The sequence below is a fragment of the Mustelus asterias genome, chromosome 5 (genome assembly GCF_964213995.1).
Source record: "Mustelus asterias chromosome 5, sMusAst1.hap1.1, whole genome shotgun sequence".
Classification (NCBI taxonomy): Eukaryota; Metazoa; Chordata; class Chondrichthyes; order Carcharhiniformes; family Triakidae; genus Mustelus; species Mustelus asterias.
The window spans coordinates 16,628,077-16,655,041 of NC_135805.1; the positions used below are offsets into that span (position 1 = coordinate 16,628,077).

The window sequence follows — 26,965 nt, forward strand, 5'->3', positions numbered from 1 at the left end:
CCCACAGTATCAGGTACCCGGGTTCGATTCCAGCCTCGGGCCACTGTCTGTGTGGAGTCTGCACATTCTCCCCGTGTCTGCGTAGGTTTCCACCGGGTGCTCCGGTTTCCTCCTACAGTCCAAAGATGTGCGGGTTGGGTGGATTGGCCATGCTAAATTGCTTCTTAGTGTCAGGGGGAACTAGCAAGGTAAATATGTGGAGTTACAGGGATAGGGCCTGGGTGGGACCGTTGTTGGTGCAGGCTTGAAGGGCCGAATGGCCTCCCTTTCCACTGTAGGGACACTATGCTGACATAATTAGCAAGAATTAATTGTAGCTCTCAGGCTGGTAATTCTTATGCTTGGGCGCCTTGCCATCAAGCCTTCTATCAACTGAAGGGAGGTGTCTCAAGGTAGCTTCACTAGACATAGCTGGAACGAATTTGGACAAGGCTGAGGGCCATTTTGGAGCCATTACTTTATGGAGTTATTTCCCATCCACATATTTGTAACACAAATGGAGGGGGGTGGGGAGAGCAGGGGTTACGGAGGAAATACTTTGCACATAATATACTCCCTTGGGCTTCCCTATTACAGCTTTTCTGAACCTGGACACGATTCAATATTCCCAATCCTTTGAGGATATTTTAAGCACCAATTAAGATTTATGCTTCATTAGCAATGGTATCAGATGAACTAAAGTGTAAACATTGGAAAAACTGTGCCAAATTACCCTCAGGGGAAGGGTGTGTGTGTGTGTGTGTGTGTGTGTGTGTGTGTGTGTGTGTGTGTGTGTGTGTGTGTGTGTGTGTGTGTGTGTGTGTGTGTGGAAGGAGGCAGATACCAAATGAAAGCCAGGAATGGAGGAGAGGGAAGAGAGTCATATGAGGCAGCTCTTGTCTTTCTCAGGCACACTGATTACAAAGAAGTGTTTGAAAAAGGTTCAGCAGTCAGGTACAGTGGAGAGTCAACCTGACGAGAAAGGTAGAGAAAAGACAAATGCAATCCAATTATTAGAGAATACAATTGGGAAGAAAACTGGGAGGTACGGTGGCACAGTGGTTAGCACTGCTGCCTAACAGCCTCAGGGACCCGGGTTCAATTCCGACCTCAGGTCACTGTCTGTGCGGAGTCTGCACGTTCTCCCTGTGTCTACGTGGGTTTCCTTTGGGTGCTCCGGTTTCATCCCACATTCCGAAAAATGTACGGTTAGATTGATTGGCCATGCTAAATTGACCCTAGTGTCAGAGGGATTAGCTAGGGTAAATATGTGGGGTTACCGGGATAAGGCCTGGGTGGGATTGCGGTCAGTGTAGGCTCGATGGGCTGAACGGCCTCCTTCTGCACTGTAGGGATTCTATGATTCTATGAAAACACCAGGAAGAGGAGTGTACAGTTAATTGAAAGGAAGGCTATGGATGAACAGATACTTAATTCCACCAAACCGTCTATCTAAGCCAGTGGTTCCCAACCTTTTTTCACTGGGCCGCACTTTCAAAGAACAAAGAACAAAGAACAGTACAGCACAGGAAACAGGCCCTTCGGCCCTCCAAGCCTGTGCCGCTCCTTGGTCCAACTAGACCAATCGTTTGTATCCCTCCATTCCCAGGCTGCTCATGTGACTATCCAGGTAAGTCTTAAACGATGTCAGCGTGCCTGCCTCCACCACCCTACTTGGCAGCGCATTCCAGGCCCCCACCACCCTCTGTGTAAAAAACGTCCCTCTGATGTCTGAGTTATACTTCGCCCCTCTCAGCTTGAGCCCGTGACCCCTCGTGATCGTCACCTCCGACCTGGGAAAAAGCTTCCCACTGTTCACCCTATCTATACCCTTCATAATCTTGTATACCTCTATTAGATCTCCCCTCATTCTCCGTCTTTCCAAGGAGAACAACCCCAGTCTACCCAATCTCTCCTCATAGCTAAGACCCTCCATACCAGGCAACATCCTGGTAAACCTTCTCTGCACTCTCTCCAATGCCTCCACGTCCTTCTGGTAGTGCGGCGACCAGAACTGGACGCAGTACTCCAAATGTGGCCTAACCAGCGTTCTATACAGCTGCATCATCAGACTCCAGCTTTTATACTCTATACCCCGTCCTATAAAGGCAAGCATACCATATGCCTTCTTCACCACCTTCTCCACCTGTGTTGCCACCTTCAAGGATTTGTGGACTTGCACACCTAGGTCCCTCTGTGTTTCTATACTCCTGATGACTCTGCCATTTATTGTATAATTTCGGAATAAAAATTTGCTCGCGCCACACCAAATTTTTTATTGATAAGACATACATTCAAAAACAAAAAAAACTCCTAGCAGTGCTTGATTCATAACATAGAACACAACTACTTTATAATATGATCATGGGACACCCTCTCTCGCCGCACCAGTGTGGCGTGCCGCACCCTTTGGGAACCACTGATCTAAGCCAGGCCTCTTTTCCCGAACCATTTGTTTCCTGTTTGCCAATTAACATTCTATCCCAGCTGCTACGTTTCCTCGTACACTATGGCCAACATTTTTGTAATGTAACTTACTGTGGATCTTCAGAAAATCAACATAATCTACATTTCTTTTATTGGTCCGGCCGGTTCTGTTTGCCAGTTCCCATTTTTCAAGACTGGTCGGAAACCCCGCCAACACAAAATCACTCTGGAGAAGGGTGAAATCACTGCCTGAGGGGATGATACAGCAGGAGGCCCACTAGTGATATGTAAATGTATGCCAATTGGGTTTCCGACCTTCCATGGAGGGAACCCCATCATTGATGGGAGGCGACATCAATCCCAACAGGAAATCCCACCGGCGTGGAAGCCGTTCTGGAAATCCTGTTGGATTCTCCAACCCCTCCGGCTTTCCTACCCGCTGAAATCGGGGGCAGAAAATCCCCTCCAAAGCTGCGGAGTTACTTCGAGACTTGAATATTTGTTGGGCGATTGAGCTAGGCAGTCCAGGAGTTTGTCAGTTTCTCAGCTGTATTTAACATTTTCTTAATTCACTCTGGGATGTGGTTGTTGCTGCTAAGGCCAGCATTTACTGTCCATCCTATTGCCTTTGAGAAGGTGGCAGTGTCTTGACAATGAGTGGCTTGCTACTCCATTTCAGAGGACACTGAAATTGTTGTGGTCCTGAAGTCACATATGGATCAGACTGAGTGACTATGGCAAATAACCTTCTATCTTTCCCAGAACGACAGTAGTGAACTAGATCGATTTTTACAATAATAGTTACCTCATGCTCAGCATTACAGACACTGGCTTTTTAATTAATTGGAGTTCAATTCCCCAGCTGCCATGGTGGGATTTGAACTCCCCTCTCCAGATCATTAGTTCAGGCCTCTGGATTGGAACAAAAAGCAAAGCACAGGAACAGGCTCTTCGGTCTTCTAAGCCTGTACTGGGCTTGATTCATCAATCATGATGCCCTAACTAAACCACTTCTGCCCTTACTCTCTCCATCTCCCTCTATTCCCTCCCTATTCATGTGCCCATCCAGATATCTCTTAAATGTTGCTAATGTACCTGCTTCCACCACTTCCCTTGGCAGCAGGTCCCAGGCACCCACCACTCTCCACGTGAAAAACATCCCCCGCACATCTCTCTTAAACTTTCCCTCTCTCGCCTTGAACCTGTGCCCCCTTGTAATTGACACTTCCACTCTGGGAAAATGCCTCTGACTATCCACCCTGTCTATGCCTCTCATCATTTTGAGGACCTCTATCTGGTCTTCCCTCAGCCTCTATCTTTCCAGTGAAAGCAATCCTAGTTTATTCAACCTCTCCTCATAATCAACACCCTCGAGACCAGGCAACATCCTGGTGAACCTTCTTTGCACTCTCTCCAAAGCCTCCATGTTCTTCTGGTAGTGTGGTGACTAGAACTGCACGCAATACTCCAAATGTGACCTAACCAAAGTTTTATATAGCTGCAACGTGATTTCCCAACTCTTGTACTTGGTGCCCTGGCCAATGAAGGCAAGCATGTCATATGTCTTCTTAATCACCTTGGAAAACTGCACTGCCACCAAGAAAATCACTACTGGTACCTTTATGAACCTTGATGATGTTTCACATGTTGGGTCTTGGTCTTTGCCTTGGGTTTCTCAATTTAAGAAAATGGTTAGCAAAGGTGAGTAATGAAGATAATTCTAAACATCAAGAACTTGTTATAAGGAAAGGCAGCAAAGAAATGACTAGGAAACAATGGGGCCTGCCACTGAACCACCCTACAGCTGGTGATCACGGAATCGGCTTTCTTTTGAGGCTAGTAAATCTTTTATGAAATGGGACAAAACTTTGAATAACTTTCTTTAGAAAAGAGACTGTGGAGTGGTGTACCTAAATTAAAGATTATGAAATGAATCAACAAATTTAGCAGGGAAATTGTGCGTCATGGGGAAAGACTTAAATACCAAGAGCCAGGTTCGGGCTGAGGAGATGAGGAGTGAAAAAGGAAGTGAAACAGGTGCTTTACATGTATGGATTAATGAAATAATGGAATAAATTAATAGGAAGGTCACCGAAGCAGGGAAATTAGTTTAAAGTTCAATTACATAGAATCCATAGAATCCCTACAGTGCAGAAGGAGGCCATTCGGCCCATCAAGTCTGCACCGACCATAATACCACCCAGGCCCTATCTTCATAACCCCATGCATTTACCTTAGCTAGTTCCCCTGACACTAAGGGGCAATTTAGCATGGCTAATCCACCTAACCTGCACATCCTTGGACACCAAGGGGCAATTTTAGCAAGTCCAATCCACCTAACCACACATCTTTGGACTGTGGGAGGAAACCGGAGCACCCGGGGGAAGCCCATGCAGACATGGGTAGAATGTGCAAACTCCGCACAGTGACCCAAACCGGAAATTGAACCCGGGTCCCTGGCGCTGTGAGGCAGCAGTGCTAACCACTGTGCCACCGTGTCGCCCTGTTACAGTTTAGAAATGACTGTAGATAGAATTCATGAACGATATTTCAAATGTTTGTAAGAAGTTCCTGTCTGTGAATGTAACACAAATATTAGCCATTGTATTAAATAGATTAATTTTGCGAATGAAACAGAGCGACAGCTTGGCTGAGTAAGCAGCATTTTTGTCTCTGAGTCAGTGGGGCATCAGTTCAAGCTTTATTCGGAACTTCAGTACACAATCTGAGATGACACTTTGCAGGCGGAGAGAGGGAACTGTCAGAGATGCTGCCTTTGGAGGAAATGCTAACTCGATCTGCCTGCTCCCACAGTTCAGGTATGTCACGAAGATCCAATGGTGGAGCTCGAAGGATAGGGAGTTCCCAAGAGCTTCTGGCCAATATTCCTCTCTCGACCCGAAACCAATAGAAACAAGCAAATGTGCTGGGCCACTTGCCAGTGACCTGACATTCCACCATCGCTACCACCCTATCACATGACAGCAGCAACCCCAAGGAACTTCGGAGCTTGTAACTTGAAGCACTATCATCATTAATGATTAATAGCAATGCCCCCGATCACGCAGTTTAAACTGTACATCTTCTGACTAATGTTAAAATTCTTCAAATTCAAGCCTGTTCATGGGCCCAGTACAAGGGAGTACATAAAAAGTGATAGCAGAGTTCAATAGCCTGCTGTCCTGACACTTTCCTGTAAACAGTTCCCCCGTGACCGAGTCGTTTCCCCCGCCAACCCCTCCTTCCCCACCCCCCCAACCCCAATAAAAGTAAGCTTGGAGCAGAAAAACATGCAGTGATTAATGAACACTTGCAGTTCAAACTGACAATTCACATAGGCCGTGTCGGTGAATTATGTTAAATCCCTTTTCCCTGTCACTGACCACCCCCTCGTACACATCCCCATGAGATGGTTTGCTTTTTAAGTCGGAAAGAAATTGTGAAAGAAATGAAACTGAAATGGCAAAAGGGAATTGTAAAAATTTTGATTTTCCACAGTTGTGGTAAATGTGAGCATTGATGAAATAGGGTAGCAGGAATGATGCAGGGGCCCCGAATGAGAAATGGGAGCACGTGGCACCCAATACACCACAATTCTGCACTGCCTCATTATCCCCAAGTTCAACAACAACCAATTTCATTAAGATAGTGCCTTTAATACAGAAAACCTGAATGGGGAGCTTCACACAAAATTCCTGTGAAAATTGAGCAGAAAGCCCGGAGACAGTAAAACAAAACCCATAGTGACCATAGCAACAACTTCCAGTCCTCATGCAGAAAGGCTCAGAGCAACTATACATGGAGGAAGCCAGGAAAGTTGAAGAGAAAGGGGACAGTCAGTGGGTGAAAGAAGAATTTTGAAGCCAGGGAATGAAGTGGTTTAGGAAAAGAGATTCAGCTTCAGTGGGTGAGATATCAGTCACACTTCCATATACCTGAAGCAGTGGAGGAAGACTGGGAAGACCAGGCTGCTGTACCAGGCAATGGTGGACAAACAGACACACTGATGAATCTGCCAGCCAATATATGATGGGTGACATTAAATATAAGGAGTGAAATAGGAGATAAGGATTGAGATGTAGCTTCGATCACCTCTTGGACGTCCAATGCCCACCGGATGTAATTTTCAGCTGGGCCTACTTATGGGCACACAGCACACCCATCTGTTTTAGGGCAGGACGATCCTATACTGTTTTAAGACTCTGGTTGTAAAGTCTGTTGTGGAGTACAGATAGGACAAAGCCCATTTTTAACTGAGCAGCGAATGGCCTAACTAACCCCCTCCTCAAAGGGATTCCTGGTGGCCAATCTTCAAAAGGATCCCTTCAGGAGTGCTCCTTCTGACACCACCAGCACCCTGCTATCGGTCTGCGCTTGTCCTTTTCAGGTTCAGCTTTGCGCACTCAATTTCAACCTTACAGCCAGCATAGCTGAGGCGCAGACTGGATTTGTCTGCCTCGCCACGGCCAACTTGTGCCCATTGGGGATCCACTGCCAAATGAGTGCTTTGGGCCTCTTGATGCTGGTTTCAGGCAGAAACTGAAATAAATTTTACCCCCTCCTCACCATGAGCTTAAGTAGCTTTTAAACCAGCCGCATTGCAATCTGAAGAAGCCCAGCTCACAGTTAAAAGAAGATATGAAGCAGAGCAGATAAATACTTGCAGGGGACAAAATTGAAGAGCAGGGAAGTGTGACTAATTGCGCTGTCTACAGAAGAGCTGGCTCGGGCAGAATGGGCCAATTAGTCTTTTTTCTAGCTGTGATACTAAGGGAGGTGGCCTTAACAGGCATTACATTCTGTCTGGAAAACTGTAAAATGTTGGACTTTTTAAAAATTCATTCATGGGACATGGGCATCGCTGGCTGGCCAGCGTTTATTGCCCATCCCTAGTTGCCCGAGGGCAGTTGAGAGTCAACCACATTGCTGTGGCTCTGGAGTCACATGTAGGCCAGACCAGGTAATGACAGCAGATTTCCTTCCCGAGTGAACCAGATGGGTTCTGAATGTTCTAAGAACATTAATGAACCAGATGGGTTTTTCTGAAAGTTGACAATGGCTTCATGATAATCAGTAGGTTCATAATTCCAGATATTTTCCATTGAATTCAAATTCCACCATCTGCTGTGGCAGGATTCGAACCCGGGTCCCCAGAACATTAGCTGAATTTCTGGATTAATAGTCTCGCGATAATACCACAAGGCCATCACCTCCCCACACAGCAACCTCGATCAGCGTCTGAAAAGGCAGGTTAATGTTCAAAGTGGGGCACTTCTTCGGAGCTACTCTGAAAGAGTCCTGCTTGAAGCACCAAGCTGTCTGCTACCTTTCAGATGTTGGCTGATCAATGGGATATTTTCAGTTTTCAGCATTTGGAGTTGCCTTGCTATCTCTGGAGACCTGTGCTGTCGTGTTGTCTGCATTAGTCCATGACTTTTAATAGCTGGTTTCAAGTCCGCTCACAGAGTTCTCAGCATTTGTGGATTAAATTAGATAATTTGGCTTGATGACAGAAGCCAGAGGGTGGTTGTCGAGGGTTGTTTTTCAAACTGGAGGCCTGTGACCAGCGGTGTGCCTCAGGAATCAGTGCTGGGTCCACTGTTATTTGTCATTTATATTAATGATTTGGATGAGAATATAGGAGGCATGATTAGTAAGTTTGCAGATGACACCAAGATTGGTGGCATAATGGACAGTGAAGAAGGTTATCTCGGATTGCAACGGGATCTTGATCAAATGGGCCAGTGGGCTGATGAATGGCAGATGGAGTTTAATTTAGATAAATGCGAGATGACGCAATTTGGTCGACCGAACCAAGGACTTACTCAGTTAACGGTAGGGCATTGGGGAGAGTTATAGAACAAAGAGATCTTTGGGCGGCACGGTAGCACAGTGGTTAGCACTGCTGCTTCACAGCTCCAGGGACCGGGTTCGATTCCCGGCTTGGGTCACTGTCTGTGTGGAGTTTGCACTTTCTCCTCGTGTCTGCGTGGGTTTCCTCCGGGTGCTCCGGTTTCCTCCCATAGTCCAAAGATGTGCGGGTTAGGTTGATTGGCCATGCTAAAATTGCCCCTTAGTGTCCTGAGATGAGTAGGTTAGAGGGATTAGTGGATAAATATGTAGGGATATGGGGGTAGGGCTTGGGTGGGATTGTGGTCGGTGCAGACTCGATGGGCCAAATGGCCTCTTTCTGCACTGTAGGGTTTCTATGATTTCTATGATTTCTATGATCTAGGGGTACAGGTTCATAGCTCCTTAAAAGTGGAGTCACAGTGGACAGAGTGGTGAAGAAGGCATTTGGCATGCTTGGTTTCATTGGCCAGAACATTGAATGCAGGAGTTGGGACGTCTTGTTGAAGTTGTACAAGACATTGGTAAGGCCACACTTGAAATACTGTGTACAATTCTGATCACTCTATTATAGAAAGGATATTATTAAACTAGAAAGAGTGCAGAAAAGAATTACTGGGATACTACCGGGACTTGATGGTTTGAGTTATGAGGATAGGCTGGATAGACTGGGATTTTTTTCGCTGGGCTTAGGGGTGATATTATAGAGGTCTATAAAATAATGAGGGGCATAGATCAGCGAGATAGTCAATATCTTTTCCCAAAGGTAGGGAAGTCCAAAACTAGAGGGCATAGATTTAAGGCTAATTTAGTCGGATGATGATAATGAGAGGGGAGAGATACAAAAGGGTCCATAGGGGCAATTTTTTCACACAGAGGGTGGTGAGTATCTGGAACAAGCTGCCAGAGTTAGTAGTAGAGGCGGGTACAATTTTGTCTTTTAAAAAACGTTTAGACAGTTACATGGGTAACATGGGTACAGAGCAATATGGACCCAACGCGGGCAACTGGGACTAGCTTAGGGGTTAAAAAAGGGGCAGCACGGACAAGTTGGGTCGAAGGGCCTGTTTCCATGCTTAAATCTCTATGACTCTATTTATGCAAGGAAGCTATGATGCTTCACACAATGCCAAAAACCAACAAGGGAGTTGGAAAAAAAAATGGGATCGTATTTAGGGGGAATCTAAAAGAATTGTTCAAAATTATGGGCAGGATTCTCCAGCTATTCACACCAGCGAGATTCTCCTGTCCCACTGCAGTGAATGGAGATTTGGCTGAGCGCCAAATTCTCCATTCCCTCTGGCCTCGACGATGGGGCGTGAATGGTTGGAGAACTCCGGCCTAAAGGTCAAATTCCCCTCCGATTCAATTTTCACCACCGTAGTGGGTCGGATCTCAAACAATGACGAGACAGAGTACAGGAATGAGATAGAGAATCTGGTGAACTGGTGCGGTGACAATAATCTCTCCCTCAATGTCAACAAAATGAAGGAGATTGTCATCGACTTCAGGAAGCGTAAAGGAGAACATGCCCCTGTCTACATCAATGGGGACGAAGTAAAAAGGGTCGAGAGCTTCAAGTTTTTAGGTGTCCAAATCACCAACAACTTGTCCTGGTCCCTCCATGCCGACACTATAGTTAAGAAAGCCCACCAACGTCTCTACTTTCTCAGAAAACGAAGGAAATTTGGCATGTCAGCACCGACTTTCACCAACTTTTACAGCTGCACCATCAAAAGCATTCTTTCTGGTTGTATCACAGCTTGATATGGCTCCTGCTCTGCCCAAGACTGCAAGGAACTACAAAGGGTCATGAATGTAGCCCAGTCCACCACGCAAACCAGCCTCCCATCCATTGACTCTGTCTACACTTCCTGCTGCCTCGGCAAAGCAGCCAGCATAATTAAAGACCCCACGCACCCCGGACATTCTCTCTTCCACCTTCTTCTGTTGGGAAAAAGATACAAAAGTCTGAGGTCACTTACCAACTGACTCAAGAACAGCTTCTTCCCTGCTGCTGTCAGACTTTTGAATGGACCTACCTTGCATTAAGTTGATCTTTCTCTACACTCTCACAATAACTGCACCACTATATTCTGCACTCTCTCGTTTCCTTCTCTATGAACAGTATGCTTTGTCTATATAGCATGCAAGAAACAATACTTTTCACTGTATGTTAATATATGTGACAATAATAAATCAAATCAAATCAAAAATTTCCTGACATCTGCTCCTTCAAAGGAACTTCTGAGCTTATGAAATGGTTTGGAAGGTCTATTATTAACAAAGGGACATAAAGAATATTACCAGATGTGTGAAGAGGTGAAATTAGAAGGAATTTCATCCGTTTATTAGAATGTGGAATGTTTGCCAATGTGCCTATTGAAGGCAAGTCGAGGAGGATCTGATAGACATATAGGGAAGAAAAGTATTAATGGGTGCAGGAATCGGTCAGAGAAATGAGATTCACTGGTTCTGGAGTACAGTCAGCAGCAGGACAGGTAGAATGGCTGATACAGTTGAAAAGGCTATGATGATTCTACTAACAACCCACTCCATTGGCCGGGTTTCTTGCACTAACATTCTAACATTCTGATATTATTTTGAACTGTTTATGAAACCAAACAACATCCACATTCCCACATAAGCTGCCAATGGTCAGCAACTAGCGCTGTCTATGCTTGGTTCACAGTTACTTGCTGGGAGGTGAGCTGGGGTGCCTCTCTTTTACGTGTTACTTGTGGGGAATGCCAGCCTGATTTTGCTCGACTCTGTAGAAGCTGTGGCCTTTTTAGCAGCTCGCAACAGCTTTTCAAAAATAAGGGGTCATTCATTTAAGACGGAGATTAGGAGAATTTTTTTCTCTCAGGGGGTCATGAGTCTCTGGAACTCTCTTCCTTAAAAGACAATTTCAAAAGGCTATTTCATCATTTAACTCAATAGTTTTGAAAAAAAAACTTCCAGTGACTTACCTTTCAACTCGTCGTCTTCGAGAGAATTGAGAAAATCGATGGATTCCTCCAGATTGGCTTGTGACAGCATCGACTTGGTCTTCCGCTTGACAGGAGTGGTGAAGTGAAGATAGGATTGCAACTTCCCAGCCTCAGTCACCGACAAACCTGGGGCCAAAGTCAGAGTGGAGGATGTCATTAGACTGACAAACTGAACGAGTACCATGGGATCTTCTACATCCATTAGACTGACAATGCCGCCAACTGGTCAATCTTCTAAAGCATCGTGATAGCTGTAAGCATTGGATAATTCATTATACAAGAGGTATTGTAAAAATAAAAAATAAAACCTGTTGGACTTTAACCTGGTGCCGTTAGACTCCCTACTGTGTAGAGTCTACACATTCTTCCCTTGTCTGTGTGGGTTTCCTCCGGGTGCTCCGGTTTCCTCCCACAGTCTGAAAGATGTGCTGGCTAGGTGCATTGGCCGTGCTAAATTCTCCCTCAGTGTACCCGAACAGGCGCCAGAGTGTAGCGACTGAGGGATTTTCACAGTAACTGTGTGGGGCGGCACAGTCTAAAGATGTGCGGGTTAGGTTGATTGGCCAGGTTAAAAAATTGCCCCATAGAATCCTAAAATGCGTAGGTTAGAGCGATTAGCGGGTAAATATGTGGGGGTAGGGCCTGGGTGGGATTGTGGTCGGTGCAGACTCGATGGGCCGAATGGCCTCCTTCTGCACTGTAGGGTTTCTATGATTCTATGAACTTCATTGCAGTGTTAACGTAAGCCTACTTGTATAGATACTAATAAACAAACTTAAAATAAAACAACTTCACAGTCAATGAAGCACCCGGAGGAAGCCCACACAGACACGGGGAGAATGTGCAAACACCATACAGACAGTAACTCAAGCAGGAAATCAAACCCGGCTCCCTGGCACTGTGAGGCAGCAGTGTTAAATGCCACAGCCAATTTGCAAACAACAGGCTCCGAAAAAACAAAATTGAAATAAAGGTCCATATGTTTATATTACTGGCTGAGGAATAAATATTGATTAGGAGAGTGAGGAGAACACTTCGTCTTTTCATTGAACGAGTACCATGGGATCTTCTACATCCATTTGAAGAAGCAGACAGGACTTCACTTTAATTTTAAAAAACTGCACTGGAGTTTCAGCCTAATTATGTGCTGCATAACTTTGTAACTCAGGGGCGATTGTCCAAACACTGAATTACAGCTAATGTGTATATACATATATCATATATTATGCAGAAAACAGCAACCAAACTGATATCTGGCCAAAAACATCTGAGCGATGAAAAGAGGTTAGAGAGTGTACGACCGTTTGAAACGAAGATGTCAGCGAGAGGTTATTCAACTGTCCAAATTCTTCAAAGCAACAGAAGGACTGGGCATGAAGTTGATTATGTCACCAGCAGTGGAGGGGGGTCTCATTCTCAGACGGGTTAAGTCCTGTCACGGCCCTCTCGCAAGAGTTAGCTGCCATAACAAAATTTGCACCCACGTCAAACGGGCCCAAAACAATCACGGCCCAAACTCCAAAACGGGCTCTGGCAAAGGGTCATCCAGGCTCGAAACATTGGCTCTATTCTCTCTCCACAGATGTTGTCAGACCTGCTGGGATTTTCCAGCATTTTCTGTTTTTGTTCCAAAACGAGGTTCACCCTGAGAAGAGGGGTAGTATTAAAGGCAATTTACATGAAATTATTTAGTTGGGAACATATGGCTCAGGGAGTGGAAACATTTAAAGAAAACTAAAAAGCTAGAGAGAAAACCTGGGGAGAAACACGTTAGTTTTCAGTCAGAAAATTGCCATTTTTGTGGGAAAATTCCACCCATTTTTTTAGATTTCTCATTTCAGAGACTTTTTAAGAGTTTAAAGATAGTGTGAAAGCCAACAGGAAATGGGGGTGCAATTCCTGTAAGGGGAGGTTTGCAAAAGAGGAAGTGAAACCACAGGCTGTCCAGCAGGATCAGACTCTGTCTACATTGCAGTCAGATGAATGGGGTACTTGAGGTGCAATCAACTGTGAAGGAAATTCAAAATAAACACAGATGGCTGGATGCTGATAGAAAGCCTTTGATCTGACAGCTGGATCTTTTACCACAGCATTGCAGATTGAACTTGTAATAGATCAAAGGCTTTGAGTGCAATGGAGAGGGTTTCAGTGAAAGCAAAAAAGAAAATGCTGGAAAATCTCAGCAGGTCTGGCAGCATCTGTAAGGAGAGAAAAGTGCTGACGTTTCGCGTCCAGACGACCCTTTGTCAAAGCAGGGTTTCAATGATTTCAGCTTGCTGGGAAGCCACAATAACTTCAAATCAAAGTTGTGTGCATACACTGGGGCTGAGTGTACAGCTGGGCAGACTGGAACCCCCCCCCTCACCCCCCACATCTAGGGAAATTGATATCTCCCTTTTGTCAGAGGGGTCTGCTCACACCTGCAGCTCCTGACAGGGAGAAAGAAAAATCTCTGCTGCAGAATGGAGTGCTGTGATGATTTAAAATCCCACCAGGTGACTGGTGGAGTGGGGGGGGGGGGGGGGGGGGGGGGGTGGCGCAGAATAAAGTGACTTGGCCACTTCAGAATTTGCACAGCTGACAGGCAGGAATGAAGATGTTGATCACAGAGCTGCCTGAAATCACCATGCCAGTCATCCCGACAGAGAGTGGTGAGGACAACCACTTCACCCCCCCACCCCCAACAGCCTCCCCCCCCCCGCCCTCCTCCCACCTCAGCCTAAGCCCAACCAATCTGCAGAACCCTTGTGGAACCTCTATAGTCTGGCAACAGCAGCAGGGCAAATAGCCACTGGACCTATCTCCTCGAGCCCTCTTGGGGTTCCAAGGCACCAACCCAGGATGTCAGTGCCAAGGGCAGTGCACTGTTGGCACTGACAATGTGCTTGGCCTGAAGGGAGACTGAGTAGGGGTCTGAGGGGGGGCTCTGAGGGATGAAGGAAGCTGAGTGGGGGGGTGGGTCAGGTGGGTCATGCCTGTGTGGTGTGTGGGGGAGTCAGCCATTATTTGTGGATGAGGAGGAAGATGCCCCTCTTTGGTGAGGGGGTTAGTGGTGTTCCCCTAGTCAGTGGGGGGGGGGGGGGAACAGCATTTCATTTTTTCGAGGGATGGGGTCAGCAAACGAGCGAGGAGGTTGGGTCACCATGTAAAAGGGGCGGCCCAGGCTCAGACCAGTGAGGATGGCTGGCGGTTTGCCAACTATTCATAAATTAGCATATATCAACTTGGAGAATCCCAGCTGATAGATATTCTCACACCGATGGGAAATTCTCCAGGTTTCCAGCTGCTGTGGGCCGTTAGGAAGCAATTCTCCTGAATTAGAGTCATAGAGGTTTACAACATGGAAACAGGCCCTTCGACCCAACTTGTCCAGGCCGCCCTTTTTTTTTAAACCCCGAAGCTAGTCCCAATTGTCCGCATTTGGCCCATATCCCTCTATACCCATGTAACTGTCTAAACGCTTTTTAAAAGACAAAATTATACCTGCCTCTACTAACGCCTCTGGCAACTTGTTCTGGACACTCACCACCCTCTGTGTGAAGAAATTGCTCCTCTGGACCCTTTTATATCTCTCCCCTCTCACCTTAAACCTATGCCCTCTAGTTTTAAACTCCCCTACCTTTGGGACTAAATGTCATAACGGTGAGTTTAATGGAGTGATCCGCGCTGGTCTGTCAGGCGCACTCTGCACCCCAATCCTCCCACACACTCTTGCTTTTTTGGAGAGTTGGCAATTTGGCGCCAGTACTGGGGAGGAGGGGGCAGGGCCTAAACAAGCAGAGCCCAGCTTCAGGGCACTCGGGTGCCATTTTGCAAGGGTGCCCGATCTCACAGTGCACTGGGAGACCTTATCGGTGGCAGATGATCCCATCGCCGACATGGGTCGCTAGCACAGGGCATCGGGGCCCTCCTAATGGGTCCCCCTGTCTGACCCCCAACATGCTCCCCCATCATGATCCCTCCAGCATAACCCCCCTGTCATAGCAGCCCCTGTTATCGCTCCTGGCACTGCCCCAGCACACTGGCAATGCCCAACTGGCACACCAGCAGTGCCCAAATGGCACCGCAGGATTGCCCAGTGGCCACTGCCAGGGTGTCCAATGGGCACCTCCAGTGTGCCAGGTGGGCAGTGTCAGGTGTCCCTCGCAGTTGGGCACTGCCCGGCCATGCCCCCAAACATCCAAGAGCTTTAATAGCCCTGAATCCCCCGGTGTAACCATTGCGCCAGGTCTCCGCTGAAGACCAGTAGTGAATTCTGGCTGTTCTCACGCTGCGTCCAAAGGCCAATGAATTCCATGTTCTGGGAGTATGCTATGCATATTTAAAAGCTACTTTAAATATGCTAATCAGCCTCACGTCCATCCAGTTTGCGCCATTGGAAAGGGGTCGGGAGAATATTAAGTAATAACCTGTAGGTGTTTGACGTCGTTCCAGCAAGTGATACCTGAACTTAAAGGACTCTTTACCTTCAAAACTCCTGTTCTTGTGAATCTGTTCAAGAGGTGTTCTGACAAAAGCACCCCTGGGAATTATTGCAGCTTCCCTGTTTATTTGTTCAATCGTAGCAGTCAGACGTTCTTCCTCCTTTACCTTCAACTGAAACAAAAATGCACGTATATTTATGTTCAAAAGCCCCTGATGATTGTCAATTGCAACTTATGTTCAGCTATCATTTCTATCCCAGCTGATTTCTGGGACTGGCATCCTGTCTTCTAGGGACTAGGGAGAATGTGAAATTGAAGGAAATTAGTATAAGAAGGTTGTATTGGAAAAATTAATGGGACTGAAAGTTGATATGCCCCCAGGACCTGATATTATGCATCACAGAGTGTTAATAGAGGCTGCTATAGAGATAGTGAATTTATCTCAGAAACATAGAAATTAGGTGCAGGAGTAGGCCATTCGGCCTGCACTGCCTTTCAATATGATCATGGTTGATCAAGCACTTTCAGAAAGTATCCCATTCTTGTTTTCTCTCCATACCACTTGATCCCTTTAGCCACAAGGGCCATGGCCAGCTCCCTCTTGAACATATCTAACAAACTGTCCCCAACAGCTTTCTGTGGTAGAGAGTTCCACAGGTTCACAACTCTCCGAGTGAACAAGTTCTTCCTCATCTCAGTCCTGAATGGCTTACCCCTTATTCTTAGACTGTGACCCCCAACACCAGGAACATTCTTCCTGCATCCAGCCTGTCCAGTCCCATCAGGATTTTATATGTTTCTACGGGATCCCCTCTCGTTCTTCTAAATTCCACTGAGTACAAGCCCAGTCGATCCAGTCTCTCTTCATATGTCAGTCCTGCCATTCCAAGAATCAGTCTGGTGAACCTTCGCTGGATTCCCTCAATAGCAAGAATGTCCTTCCTCAGACTAGGAGACCAGAACTGCACATAATACTTAAGATGTGGCCTCACCAAGGCTCTGTATAACTGCAGCAAAACATCCTTACCCCTATACTTAAATCCTCTTGCTATGAAGGCAAGCAAGGTTCTACAGATTCTGGAATGGTTCCAGAAGATTGGAAGGTAGCAAATGTCACCTCAATATTTAAGAATGGAGGGGCATGGGATAGGAGGCAATAGACTGGCATGGATTAAGGATAGGCTGACAAGCAGAAAATAGAGAGTATGAATAAATGGGTCATTCTCGCATTGGCAGGCTATGGCTAGTGGGGGTAACAAGAGGATCAGTACTTGGGCCCCAGCTGTTCACAATGTATATCAATGATTTGGATGTGGAGGCCAAATGTAATATTTCCAAGTTTGTGGATGATACAAAGCTAGGCGGGAATGTGTGTTGTGAGGAAGATGTAAAGCGGCTATAGGAGGATTTGAACAATCTTAGTAAGTGGGCAAGAACATGGCAGATGGAATATAATGTGGAAAAATGTGAGGTTAGCCACCTTGATAGAAGGAACAGATGTGCAGGGTATTTCCTAGATGGTAAGAAATTAGAAACTGTAGGTGCACAAAGAGACCTGGGTGTCCTTGTCCATAAGTCACTGAAGGCTGACATGCAGGCGCAGCAAGCTATCAGGAAGGCTAATGGAATGTTAGCCTTTATCACAAGAGGATTTGAGTACAACAGTACTGAGGTCTTGCTTCAATGTGTAGAAGCTTGGTTAGACCATACCTGGGGCACTTTGCAGTTTTGGCCTCCTTGTCTCAGAAGGCTATCATTATCATAGAGGGAGTGCAACAAAGGTTCATCAGACTTGTTCCAGGGATGGCGTGGCTGTCTTACAAAGAGAGATTGAGCAAACTTGGCCTGTATTCTTTAGCATTTTGAAGAATGAGAGACAATCTAATTGAAATCTACAAGATACTTAAAGGAATAGACAGGGTGGATGCAGGTAAGATGTTTCCCTTGGTTGGGGAGTGTAGAACTAGGGGAGACAATTTTAAAATAAGGCGAAAGCCACTTAGAACCAAGATGAGGAGAAATTTCTTGACACAGAAGGTTGTGAATCTTTGGAATTCTCCACCACAGAGAGCTGTGGAAGCTCAGTCATTCAGTATGTTTAAGGTAGAGATTGATATATTTCTGATTAACAATAATTTCAATTGTTATGGGGATAGTGGGCGTAAAAGACATTGAAGTGGCCCATCAGCCATCATCGTAGAACAGACTGCCTGGCCAATTCCATCTCCCCCAGGGGCTATATTTACCTTTACGACCCAGGGGACACCCTCACGACAGGGTCACATCTAGGTGAGCCTGTTGTAAATGGCATTGACGTGTCCACTGACTATCTGGTGAGGGGGGACATCCCAGAGAGAGTGCTTTCTAATGACATGCTGATGTATTAAAATGAGCTTTTTACGGTCCCGTGGCTTGATTCACGCCACTCCACCAGCAAAGGACTGGGAAGATTAGAACTTGGAAACTCGCCGATGCGATTCCCGCTCTCCAGATTTCGAGCACACACCGCCAGTCCCACAGACAGACATAGTCTCCCTGGATATTTTGAGTTTTCAAACCCATCACCCTCTCTCTCCGATTTCACAACTGATGACAGACACTTTGACTCAATGGTTCTGCACTTTGGAATTCTCTTCCTAATCCTCTTTGCTTTGCTACCTCTTCCTGCACAAACCACACTTTTGATTATTTCCCCCTCATTCCATCAGTTAAGCACCTCAGAACATTGCATCATATTAGAGCTGTTGCATAGATTAAAGTGTTCCTCTTTATAAATCTCCAATTGTTCCTTTCCGTTGTCCCAAGTACAAGAGTTCAATGGGTGATGGCTGCCTTCAAGGGCATGGGCCAAGTATACCCTATTTATATGAGCCAAGAAACTGTGTTCGCAGTCTATCTGAGTGTGGAAAGCATCACAGCTAAGCTAGATTGAGTCTTCTACCAACTTCCACACTGGAGCAATCTCCTACAAGACTAGAATCAGATCAGAAAGCTGATTTTAGGCTCTAGATCCTAGCCCTGAAAGAAGCAAGATGCCAGAGAATGTATCCCTGACTACATTTTGGGTCATCTGGTGGTGGTGGAAGGGGTGGGGGCTTAAGCCTCGGCAAAATTCAGTCAGGACCTAGTTACACTGCCTCTCCACCACCTTCACAACTTCTCCCTTTTCCTACACCATTAACCAATAATCCTACACAATGGCTATTCTCAGGCAAAAACGACGGGTTGGTCTTGTGTCCACCAGCACTTATTTCGCCATCAGCAACAACCCACCAGGTGTGGGTCCCCTGGCACCTAGCGAATACCCGCGCTTCAATAATGCTTAGACGAGTGCCCAGTCACTACACAGAAGTAACCTGGACTTCCAACAGGGTCAAGCTGTTTACATGAAGCAGTATTCTGAGGCCTCCTCCTATCGTTGCCATCCTTGTAGCCCTTTAAGACTAATTTGCAAACATTTCTAGTATTTCTAAATGCTGACTTATTCCATTCCAAAATCTTACACTAACCTCCAAATCGCTTTCTTCTTCTTCAGTCTTCTTAATTGTTATAGTCTCGTACTCATGAGAAGGATCACCCATGAAGCGACCTTTAACATGCAGGGAATTCTCTATCATCTGGTCTGTTGCTGGAGGCAACAATTTCCAATCCATGCAGTTCAAACTGTGCAAACAGGAACACAATCAACATACATCATTTTCATTAACTTTGGTTGAGGTGAATATAATTAAAGGGAATGTCATTCTGATCACCATTGGACTAGCAGTTGTCACAAAGAAGCTCTACTCAAGACATTATTAACCTTTGCTCAGAGACCTGTTATGCACTTGCCAGAATTCTCTTTTAGTACAAAACTCAGATATCTCCCAATGGCACTGCTCGCAGTTAGGTACTGATCCACGTCAGATCAGCCATGATCTTATTGAATGGCGGGGCAGGCTTGAGGGGCTAGGTGGCCTACTCCTGCTCCTATTTCTTATGTTCTTATGTTGCTGTCAACGTCCTTGGGGTTACCATTGACCAGAAACTCAACTGGACTCACCACATTAACATAGTGGCTACAAGGGAAGGTCAGAGGCTAGGAATACTGTGGCGAGTAACTCACCTCCTGACTCCCCAGAGCCTATCCACCGTCGACAATGCACAAGTCAGGACTGTGATGGAATACTCCCCACTTGCCTAGATGGGTGCAGCTCCAACAACACTCAAGGGCGGCACGGTAGCGCAGTGGTTAGCACTGCTGCTTCACAGCTCCAGGGTCCCGGGTTCGATTCCCGGCTCGGGTCACTGTCTGTGTGGAGTTTGCACATTCTCCTCGTGTCTGCGTGGGTTTCCTCCCACAGTCCAAAGATGTGCGGGTTAGGTTGATTGGCCAAGTTAAAAATTGCCCCTTAGAATCCTAAAATGCGTAGGTTAGAGGGATTAACGGGTAAATATGTGGAGGTAGGGCCTGGGTGGGATTGTGGTCGGTGCAGACTCGATGGGCCGAATGGCCTCCTTCTGCACTGTCGGGTTTCTATGATTTCTATGATTTCTAAGCTTGACATCATCCAGGCCAAAACAGCCCGCTTGATTGGTACCACATCTACAAACATCCACTCCCTCCACCACGACACTCAGAAGTAGCAGTGTGTACTATCTACAAGATACACTGAAGCAATTCACCAAAGATCCTTAGACAGCACCTTCCAAACCCACAACCACTTCCATCTAGAAGGACAAGGGCAGCAATTACATGGGAACACCACCACCTGCAAATTCCCCTCCAAGCAACTCACCATCCTGACTCGGAAATATATCTCCATTCCTTCGCAGTCGCTGGGTCAAAATCCTGGAATTCCCTCCCTAACGGTATTGTGGGTCAACCCACAGCACATAGACTGCAGCGATTCAAGAAGGCAGCTCACCACCACCTTCTCAAGGGCAACTAGGGTGAGTAATAAATACTGGCCAGCCAGCGAGGCCCATGTCCCATGAATGAATAAAAAAAACTGTGTTGTCACATTAAGCTGTGTTTAATCGTGCCGTTCCTTTTAAGATCACTTCCTAAAACGTCCCACACAGAAATGGTCTCAATCAATGTGGTTGACTCTGAACTGCTATTCAGTTCGAGGGTAATTAGGGATGGGCCAGCCTTGCCACTGATGCCCATATCCTGTGAAAGAATAAGTAGAAGACAGGGGGTGATCTTGCCAAAAAAAATTCTAAGTGCCGAACGAGCGTGAAAACAGGAGAGAATCGCGCCCATTTTTGGGCGAGCTCTCAGACACTATTGTACAGCACTTTAAAAATACCCAAGTGTGAGTCTCGCCAGCAGGGGGAGTGGGTGGATTGGAGGATAGCTAATGTGGTCCCGTTATTTAAGAAGGGTAGGAAGGATAACCCGGGTAATTATAGGCCAGTGAGCTTGACGTCCGTGGTGGGGAAGTTGTTGGAGAAGATTCTTAGAGATAGGATGTATGCGCATTTAGAAAGGAATAAACTCATTAACGATAGTCAGCATGGTTTTGTGAGAGGGAGGTCATGCCTCACTAATCTGGTGGAGCTTTTTGAAGAAGTGACCAGATTGGTTGATGAGGGAAGGGCCGTGGATGTCGTCTATATGGACTTGAGTAAATCGTTTGACAAAGTCCCTCATGGTAGGCTGGTGAAAAAGGTTGGATCTCATGGGATAAAGGGGGAGGTGGCTAGATGGGTGGAGAACTGGCTTGGTCACAGAAGACAGAGGGTGGTAGTGGAAGGGTCTTTTTCCGGCTGGAGGCCTGTGACTAGTGGTGTACCGCAGGGCTCTGTATTGGGACCTCTGCTGTTTGTGATTTATATAAACGATCTGGAAGAAGGTGTAACTGGGGTGATCAGTAAGTTTGCGGATGACACAAAATTGGCAGGACTTGCAGATAGTGAGGAGCATTGTCAGAAGCTACAGAAGGATATAGATAGGCTGGAAATTTGGGCAAAGAAATGGCAGATGGAGTTCAATCCTGATAAATGCGAAGTGATGCATTTTGGTAGAAATAATGTAGGGAGGAGCTATACGATAAATGGCAGAACCATAAAGGGTGTAGATATGCAGAGGGACCTGGGTGTGCAAGTCCACAGATCCTTGAAGGTGACGTCACAGGTGGAGAAGGTGGTGAAGAAGGCATATGGCATGCTTGCCTTTATAGGACGGGGCATAGAGTATAAAAGTTGGGGTCTGATGTTACAGATGTATAGAACGTTGGTTCGGCCGCATTTGGAATACTGCGCCCAGTTCTGGTCGCCACACTACCAGAAGGACGTGGAGACTTTGGAGAGAGTACAGAGGAGGTTTACCAGGATGTTGCCTGGTATGGAGGGGCTTAGTTATGAGGAGAGATTGGGTAAACTGGGGTTGTTCTCCCTGGAAAGACGGAGGATGAGGGGAGACTTAATAGAGGTGTATAAAATTATGAAAGGCATAGATAGGGTGAACGGTGGGAAGCTTTTCCCCAGGTCGGTGGTGACGTTCACGAGGGGTCATAGGTTCAAGGTGAAGGGGGGGAGGTTTAACACAGATATCAGAAGGACATATTTTACACAGAGGGTGGTGGGGGCCTGGAATGCGCTGCCAGGCAAGGTGGTGGAGGTGAACACACTGGGAACGTTTAAGACTTATTTAGATAGCCATGTGAACGGAGTGGGAATGGAGGGATACAAAAGAATGGTCTAGTTTGGACCAGGGAGCGGCACGGACTTGGAGGGCCGAAGGGCCTGTTCCTGTGCTGTATTGTTCTTTGTTCTTTGTTCTATTCACCCCAGGACGCTGGCTGCTGAACTCTAGGGACACCATTGCGCAGGCGCCCCAATCTCCCAGTGCACTGAGAGATAGGGTATAGGGGAATTATCTCCCAAGTGGCGCATACGTTCCTCCTAATGTAAAATCTGCCACACGTGATGGGTTAGTTTGCAAGCTTATCATTAATTAGAAGATTCTGTTGTTCAATTAGAAGTCCAAAGGAGGGAGAGGACAGTGTCCATAAACCCTCAGAGGAGTACACCTTTTCAATAATGATCACAATCTTCAGGAAGTAATATCTTTAGCTAGAAGGGGCTACATTAGGGATGAAGTGAATTATGGATACCATTGAATGCACAAGGATGGGGTGTTGTTTTGTACATCGCAGCACAGGCTGAAACTATAAACCAACAAATTGGCCTGCTCAGATCATCTTGGCATTTCAGAATCATTGCCTAATGATTATCAAAGAACTATTGATGCAAGACATTGTCCCATTCCAGAATCGGGAAACATGATGCACTGCACATCTGAATATCTGCACAGGCATTTTGTCTGATATCCAAACAGTGCTGGCTGAAGCAACAGTGGTCCCTGTGTTAAAATGGGAGTTCAGCGATATCTACTACGTTGCACAGTTTTCAAATTACGTGGCTCTGAAGTAGACCTCAGCTTATCTGAATATTTTAGAACTGAGACCTAGTTACTCTGTGCTGAGGACCAGCATTTCCCTTTTATAATCATGGGAGAGATCTGTGTTAATTAGGACGGCCAAGTTATACAACCCTAAATCTACAGAGTGCCTGGTAAATGCATTCCCAAGCAATTCTCATGGAATAAAAGCAAAGTACGTGATTGACGTCATGAAGCAATTCGTTTATTGCCTTTGTCAATAAAACAGTAATTCATCACTTCACATAAATAATAAGTCTACACATAAATGTATAAAGATAAATAAGACATAAATGTACAAAAGCTACTTTCCAGACTGGCAAATATTCATTGAAATCGTGGCTGATGTAATTTTGCAATTTTCCAACTGCAATGAAAATCAAAAAAGATGGGACAATCAGGCGGATCTTCATTAAGACAACACACCAATCATAAGGCGAGGTAAAGGTTGGAGGGTATGGGAGCAGAGAGGGTACAGACTGGGGAGGGGAAAGACTGCAGAAGAGAAACATAGCAAGGGGAGAGGTTGGGGCGCGACAGCCGGAGCCACGGTTCAGAGAAGGAGAAACAGTGGCCAGTTGCTGCATAGTGGGGCAGGTGAGAGGGAGATAGTGTCCAGTTTCTGCAATGGGGAAATTGCAGCTTCTGGTTGGCAAGGCTTTGTGCCACCCCAGGGAAATTCACTGGGTGTGTACAAGAATAAACCCAGAGATGAAGATTAATGGAATCAAAATGAATAACTAAGTCAGTGATTGAGATCATGACATAATCAGAGAGGGATGAGGGGCGGGCATTCACTCGTGTTTGGTTTAGTAAAATTGACAGTGGGTGACATCTGGATCCAGTTCAAGTCAGCTGGAAAGTACTGGTGCCCCTTGGTGACTACACAGGTACTGGCAACCCCGACCGGATTTCCAATACGTCCAGTAGAGTCATCGGCCGCTACCAGTAAAATCCAGCTGAGACTTGATCAGAAAGGAGGTAGACAAGAGGCGGGTAACTATAGGCTGGTTAGCTTAACTTCTGTAGTGGGGAAAATGCTTGAATCTATCATCAAGGAAGAAACAGCAAGACATCTGGATGTAAATTGCCCCATTGGGTCATGTTTAACTAATTTACTGGAATTCTTTGAGGACATTACCAGCGTGGTGAACAACAGGGAACCGGTGGATGTGGTGTATCTGAATTTCCAAAAGGAAACTGACAAGGTGCCGCACCAAAGGCTACTGCATAAGATAAAGGTGCATGGTGTTATGGGTAATGTATTAGCATGGTTAGAGGATTGGTTAACTCACAGAAAGCAAAGAGTGGGGGTAAATGGGTGTTTTTCTGGTTGGCGATCAGTGACTCGTGGTGTGCCTCAGGGATCAGTGTTGGGACCACAATTGTTTACAATTTACATAGATGATTTGGAATTGGGGACCAAGTGTAGTGTGTCAAAATTCGCAGATGACACTAAGATGAGTGGTAGAGCAAAGTGTGCAGAGGACACTGAACGTCTGCAAAAGGATAGAGAAAGTTTAAGTGGGGCGACACTGTGGCACAGTGGTTAGCACTACTGCCTCAAAGCACCAGACCCGGGTTCGATTCCCGGCTTGGGTCACTGTCTGTGTGGAGTTGACACATTCTCCCCGTGTCTGCATGGGTTTACTCCGGGTGCTCTGGTTTCCTCTCACGGTCCAAAGATGTGGTGGATTGGCCATGGTAAATTGCCCCTTAGTATCAGGGGACTAGCTAGGTTAAATGCATGGGGTTATGGGGATAGGGCCCTGGTGGGATTGTGGCATGTGCAGACTCGATGGGTTGAACGGCCTCCTTCTGCACTGTAAGATTCTATGAATGGGCAAGCATCTGGCAGATGGAGTACAATGTTGGTAAATGTGAAGTCATCCATTTTGGTAGGAAGAATAGCAAAATAGACTATTATTTAAATGGTAAACAATTGCAGCATTCTGCTGTGCAGAGGGACCTGGGTGTCCTTGTGCATGAATCACAAAAAGCTGGTTTGCAGATGCAGCAGGTAAATAAAAAAGTAAATGGAATTTTGTCCTTCATTGCTAGAGGGACAAAGTTTAAAAACAGGGAGATTATATTGAAGCTGGACAAGGTGCTGGTGAGGCCACAGCTGGAGTACTATGTGCACTTTAGGTCTCCTTACTTGAGAAAAGATATACTGGCCCTGGAGGGGGTGCAGAGGAGATTCACTAGGTTGATTCCGGAGTTGAGAGGGTCGGTTTATGAAGACAGACTGAGTAGGCTGGGGCTATACTCATTGGAATTCAGAAGAATTAGGGGAGATCTTATAGAAACATATAAAATTATGAAGGGAATAGTTAAAATAGAAGCAGGGAAGTTGTTTCCACTGGCAGGTGAAACTAGAACTAGGGGGCATGGCCTCAAATTAAGGGGGAGCAGACTTAGGACTGAGTTGAAGAGGAACCTCTTCACCCTTTGGGTTGCGAATCTGTGGAATTCCCTGCCCAGTGAAGCAGCTGAGTGTTTTTAAGGCAAAGATAGATAGATTTTTGAACAGTAAAGGAATTAAGGGTTATGGTGAGTGGGCTTAGGGAGTGGAGCTGAGTCCATGAAAAGATCAGCCATGGTCTTATTGAATGGCAGAGCAGGCTCGAAGGGTCAGATGGTCTACTCCTGCTCCTATTTCTTATGTTCTTATGTTCTTAAATGAGTTTGTGCCAGTGCAGACCAATTCAGACTTGGGCTGGTCTAAACTGGCTTTTCCATCTGGGAGGAAGTTGAAGAAAATTGTGCTTTATAAAAGAAGTAGAACAGATATGGTGTTGCTTCTGTAAATGAAACAGAGGGCAAAATTTTCCCGTCCTGCCTGCCACGAGAATCGATACACGTGGAGGGCAGGATACGGACCATGCAAAGGTCCATTGACCTTAGGCAGTATTTTCCGGTCTTGGGGTAAGTGCGGCCGGAAAATCCCACCCAGAGTGTTGGTTTTGGAAAGCTTTGTGAAGTGTTCAAGGCAATAGTTAAAATGTGATACAGGCTCGAGAGTAGTTTTGGACTTGGCAGAGGAACAAAATTGAGAATATAGAAGAGGATAGATAGTTGAGGATTGAGTAATGAAGCAATGGAGAGGGACTGTGAGTAATTTGGGAAGGGGGTCACGGGTTGTGGAACTGGACTATTATTATGAAGCTTCACTCCTTAGGGAGTTGGATGTTTTCACTAGTCTTCATTGCCTCCCTACATTTTGGGGCAGATGGGAGGGAGGTAGTCCAGTTTCCGCAATGGGGAATGGAGAAATTGTAGCATCTGGTTGGCAAGGCTTTGTGCCACCCCAGGAAAATTCACTGATTGGGTGTAAGAATAAAGTAAGAAGTTTAACAACACCAGGTTAAAGTCCAAAAGGTTTATTTAAGAACATAAGAACATAAGAAATAGGAGCAGGAGTAGGCCATCTAGCCCCTCGAGCCTGCCCCGCCATTCAATAAGATCATGGCTGATCTGACGTGGATCAGTACCACTTACCCGCCTGATCCCCATAACCCTTAATTCCCTTACCGATCAGGAATCCATCCATCCGCGCTTTAAACATATTCAGCGAGGTAGCCTCCACCACCTCAGTGGGCAGAGAATTCCAGAGATTCACCACCCTCTGGGAGAAGAAGTTCCTCCTCAACTCTGTCTTAAACCGACCCCCCTTTATTTTGAGGCTGTGTCCTCTAGTTTTAACTTCCTTACTAAGTGGAAAGAATCTCTCCGCCTCCACCCTATCCAGCCCCCGCATTATCTTATAAGTCTCCATAAGATCCCCCCTCATCCTTCTAAACTCCAACGAGTACAAACCCAATCTCCTCAGCCTCTCCTCATAATCCAAACCCCTCATCTCC

The 26,965-nt window shown here is 46.1% G+C and overlaps 1 protein-coding gene across 1 annotated transcript in view; it reads right to left on the reverse strand.

Annotated features, from left to right (window-relative positions):
• The window catches only part of rsph9 (radial spoke head component 9), a 65,581-nt gene that overhangs the window by 28,579 nt on the left and 10,037 nt on the right, over window positions 1-26,965 (reverse strand). The window contains exons 2-4 of the mRNA XM_078212221.1: window positions 19,183-19,336; window positions 15,716-15,845; window positions 11,229-11,375 (exon numbers count right to left, since the gene is read on the reverse strand). Of these exons, the coding sequence (XP_078068347.1) occupies window positions 11,229-11,375; window positions 15,716-15,845; window positions 19,183-19,336 (431 nt within the window). The remainder of the gene's footprint in view (window positions 1-11,228; window positions 11,376-15,715; window positions 15,846-19,182; window positions 19,337-26,965) is intronic.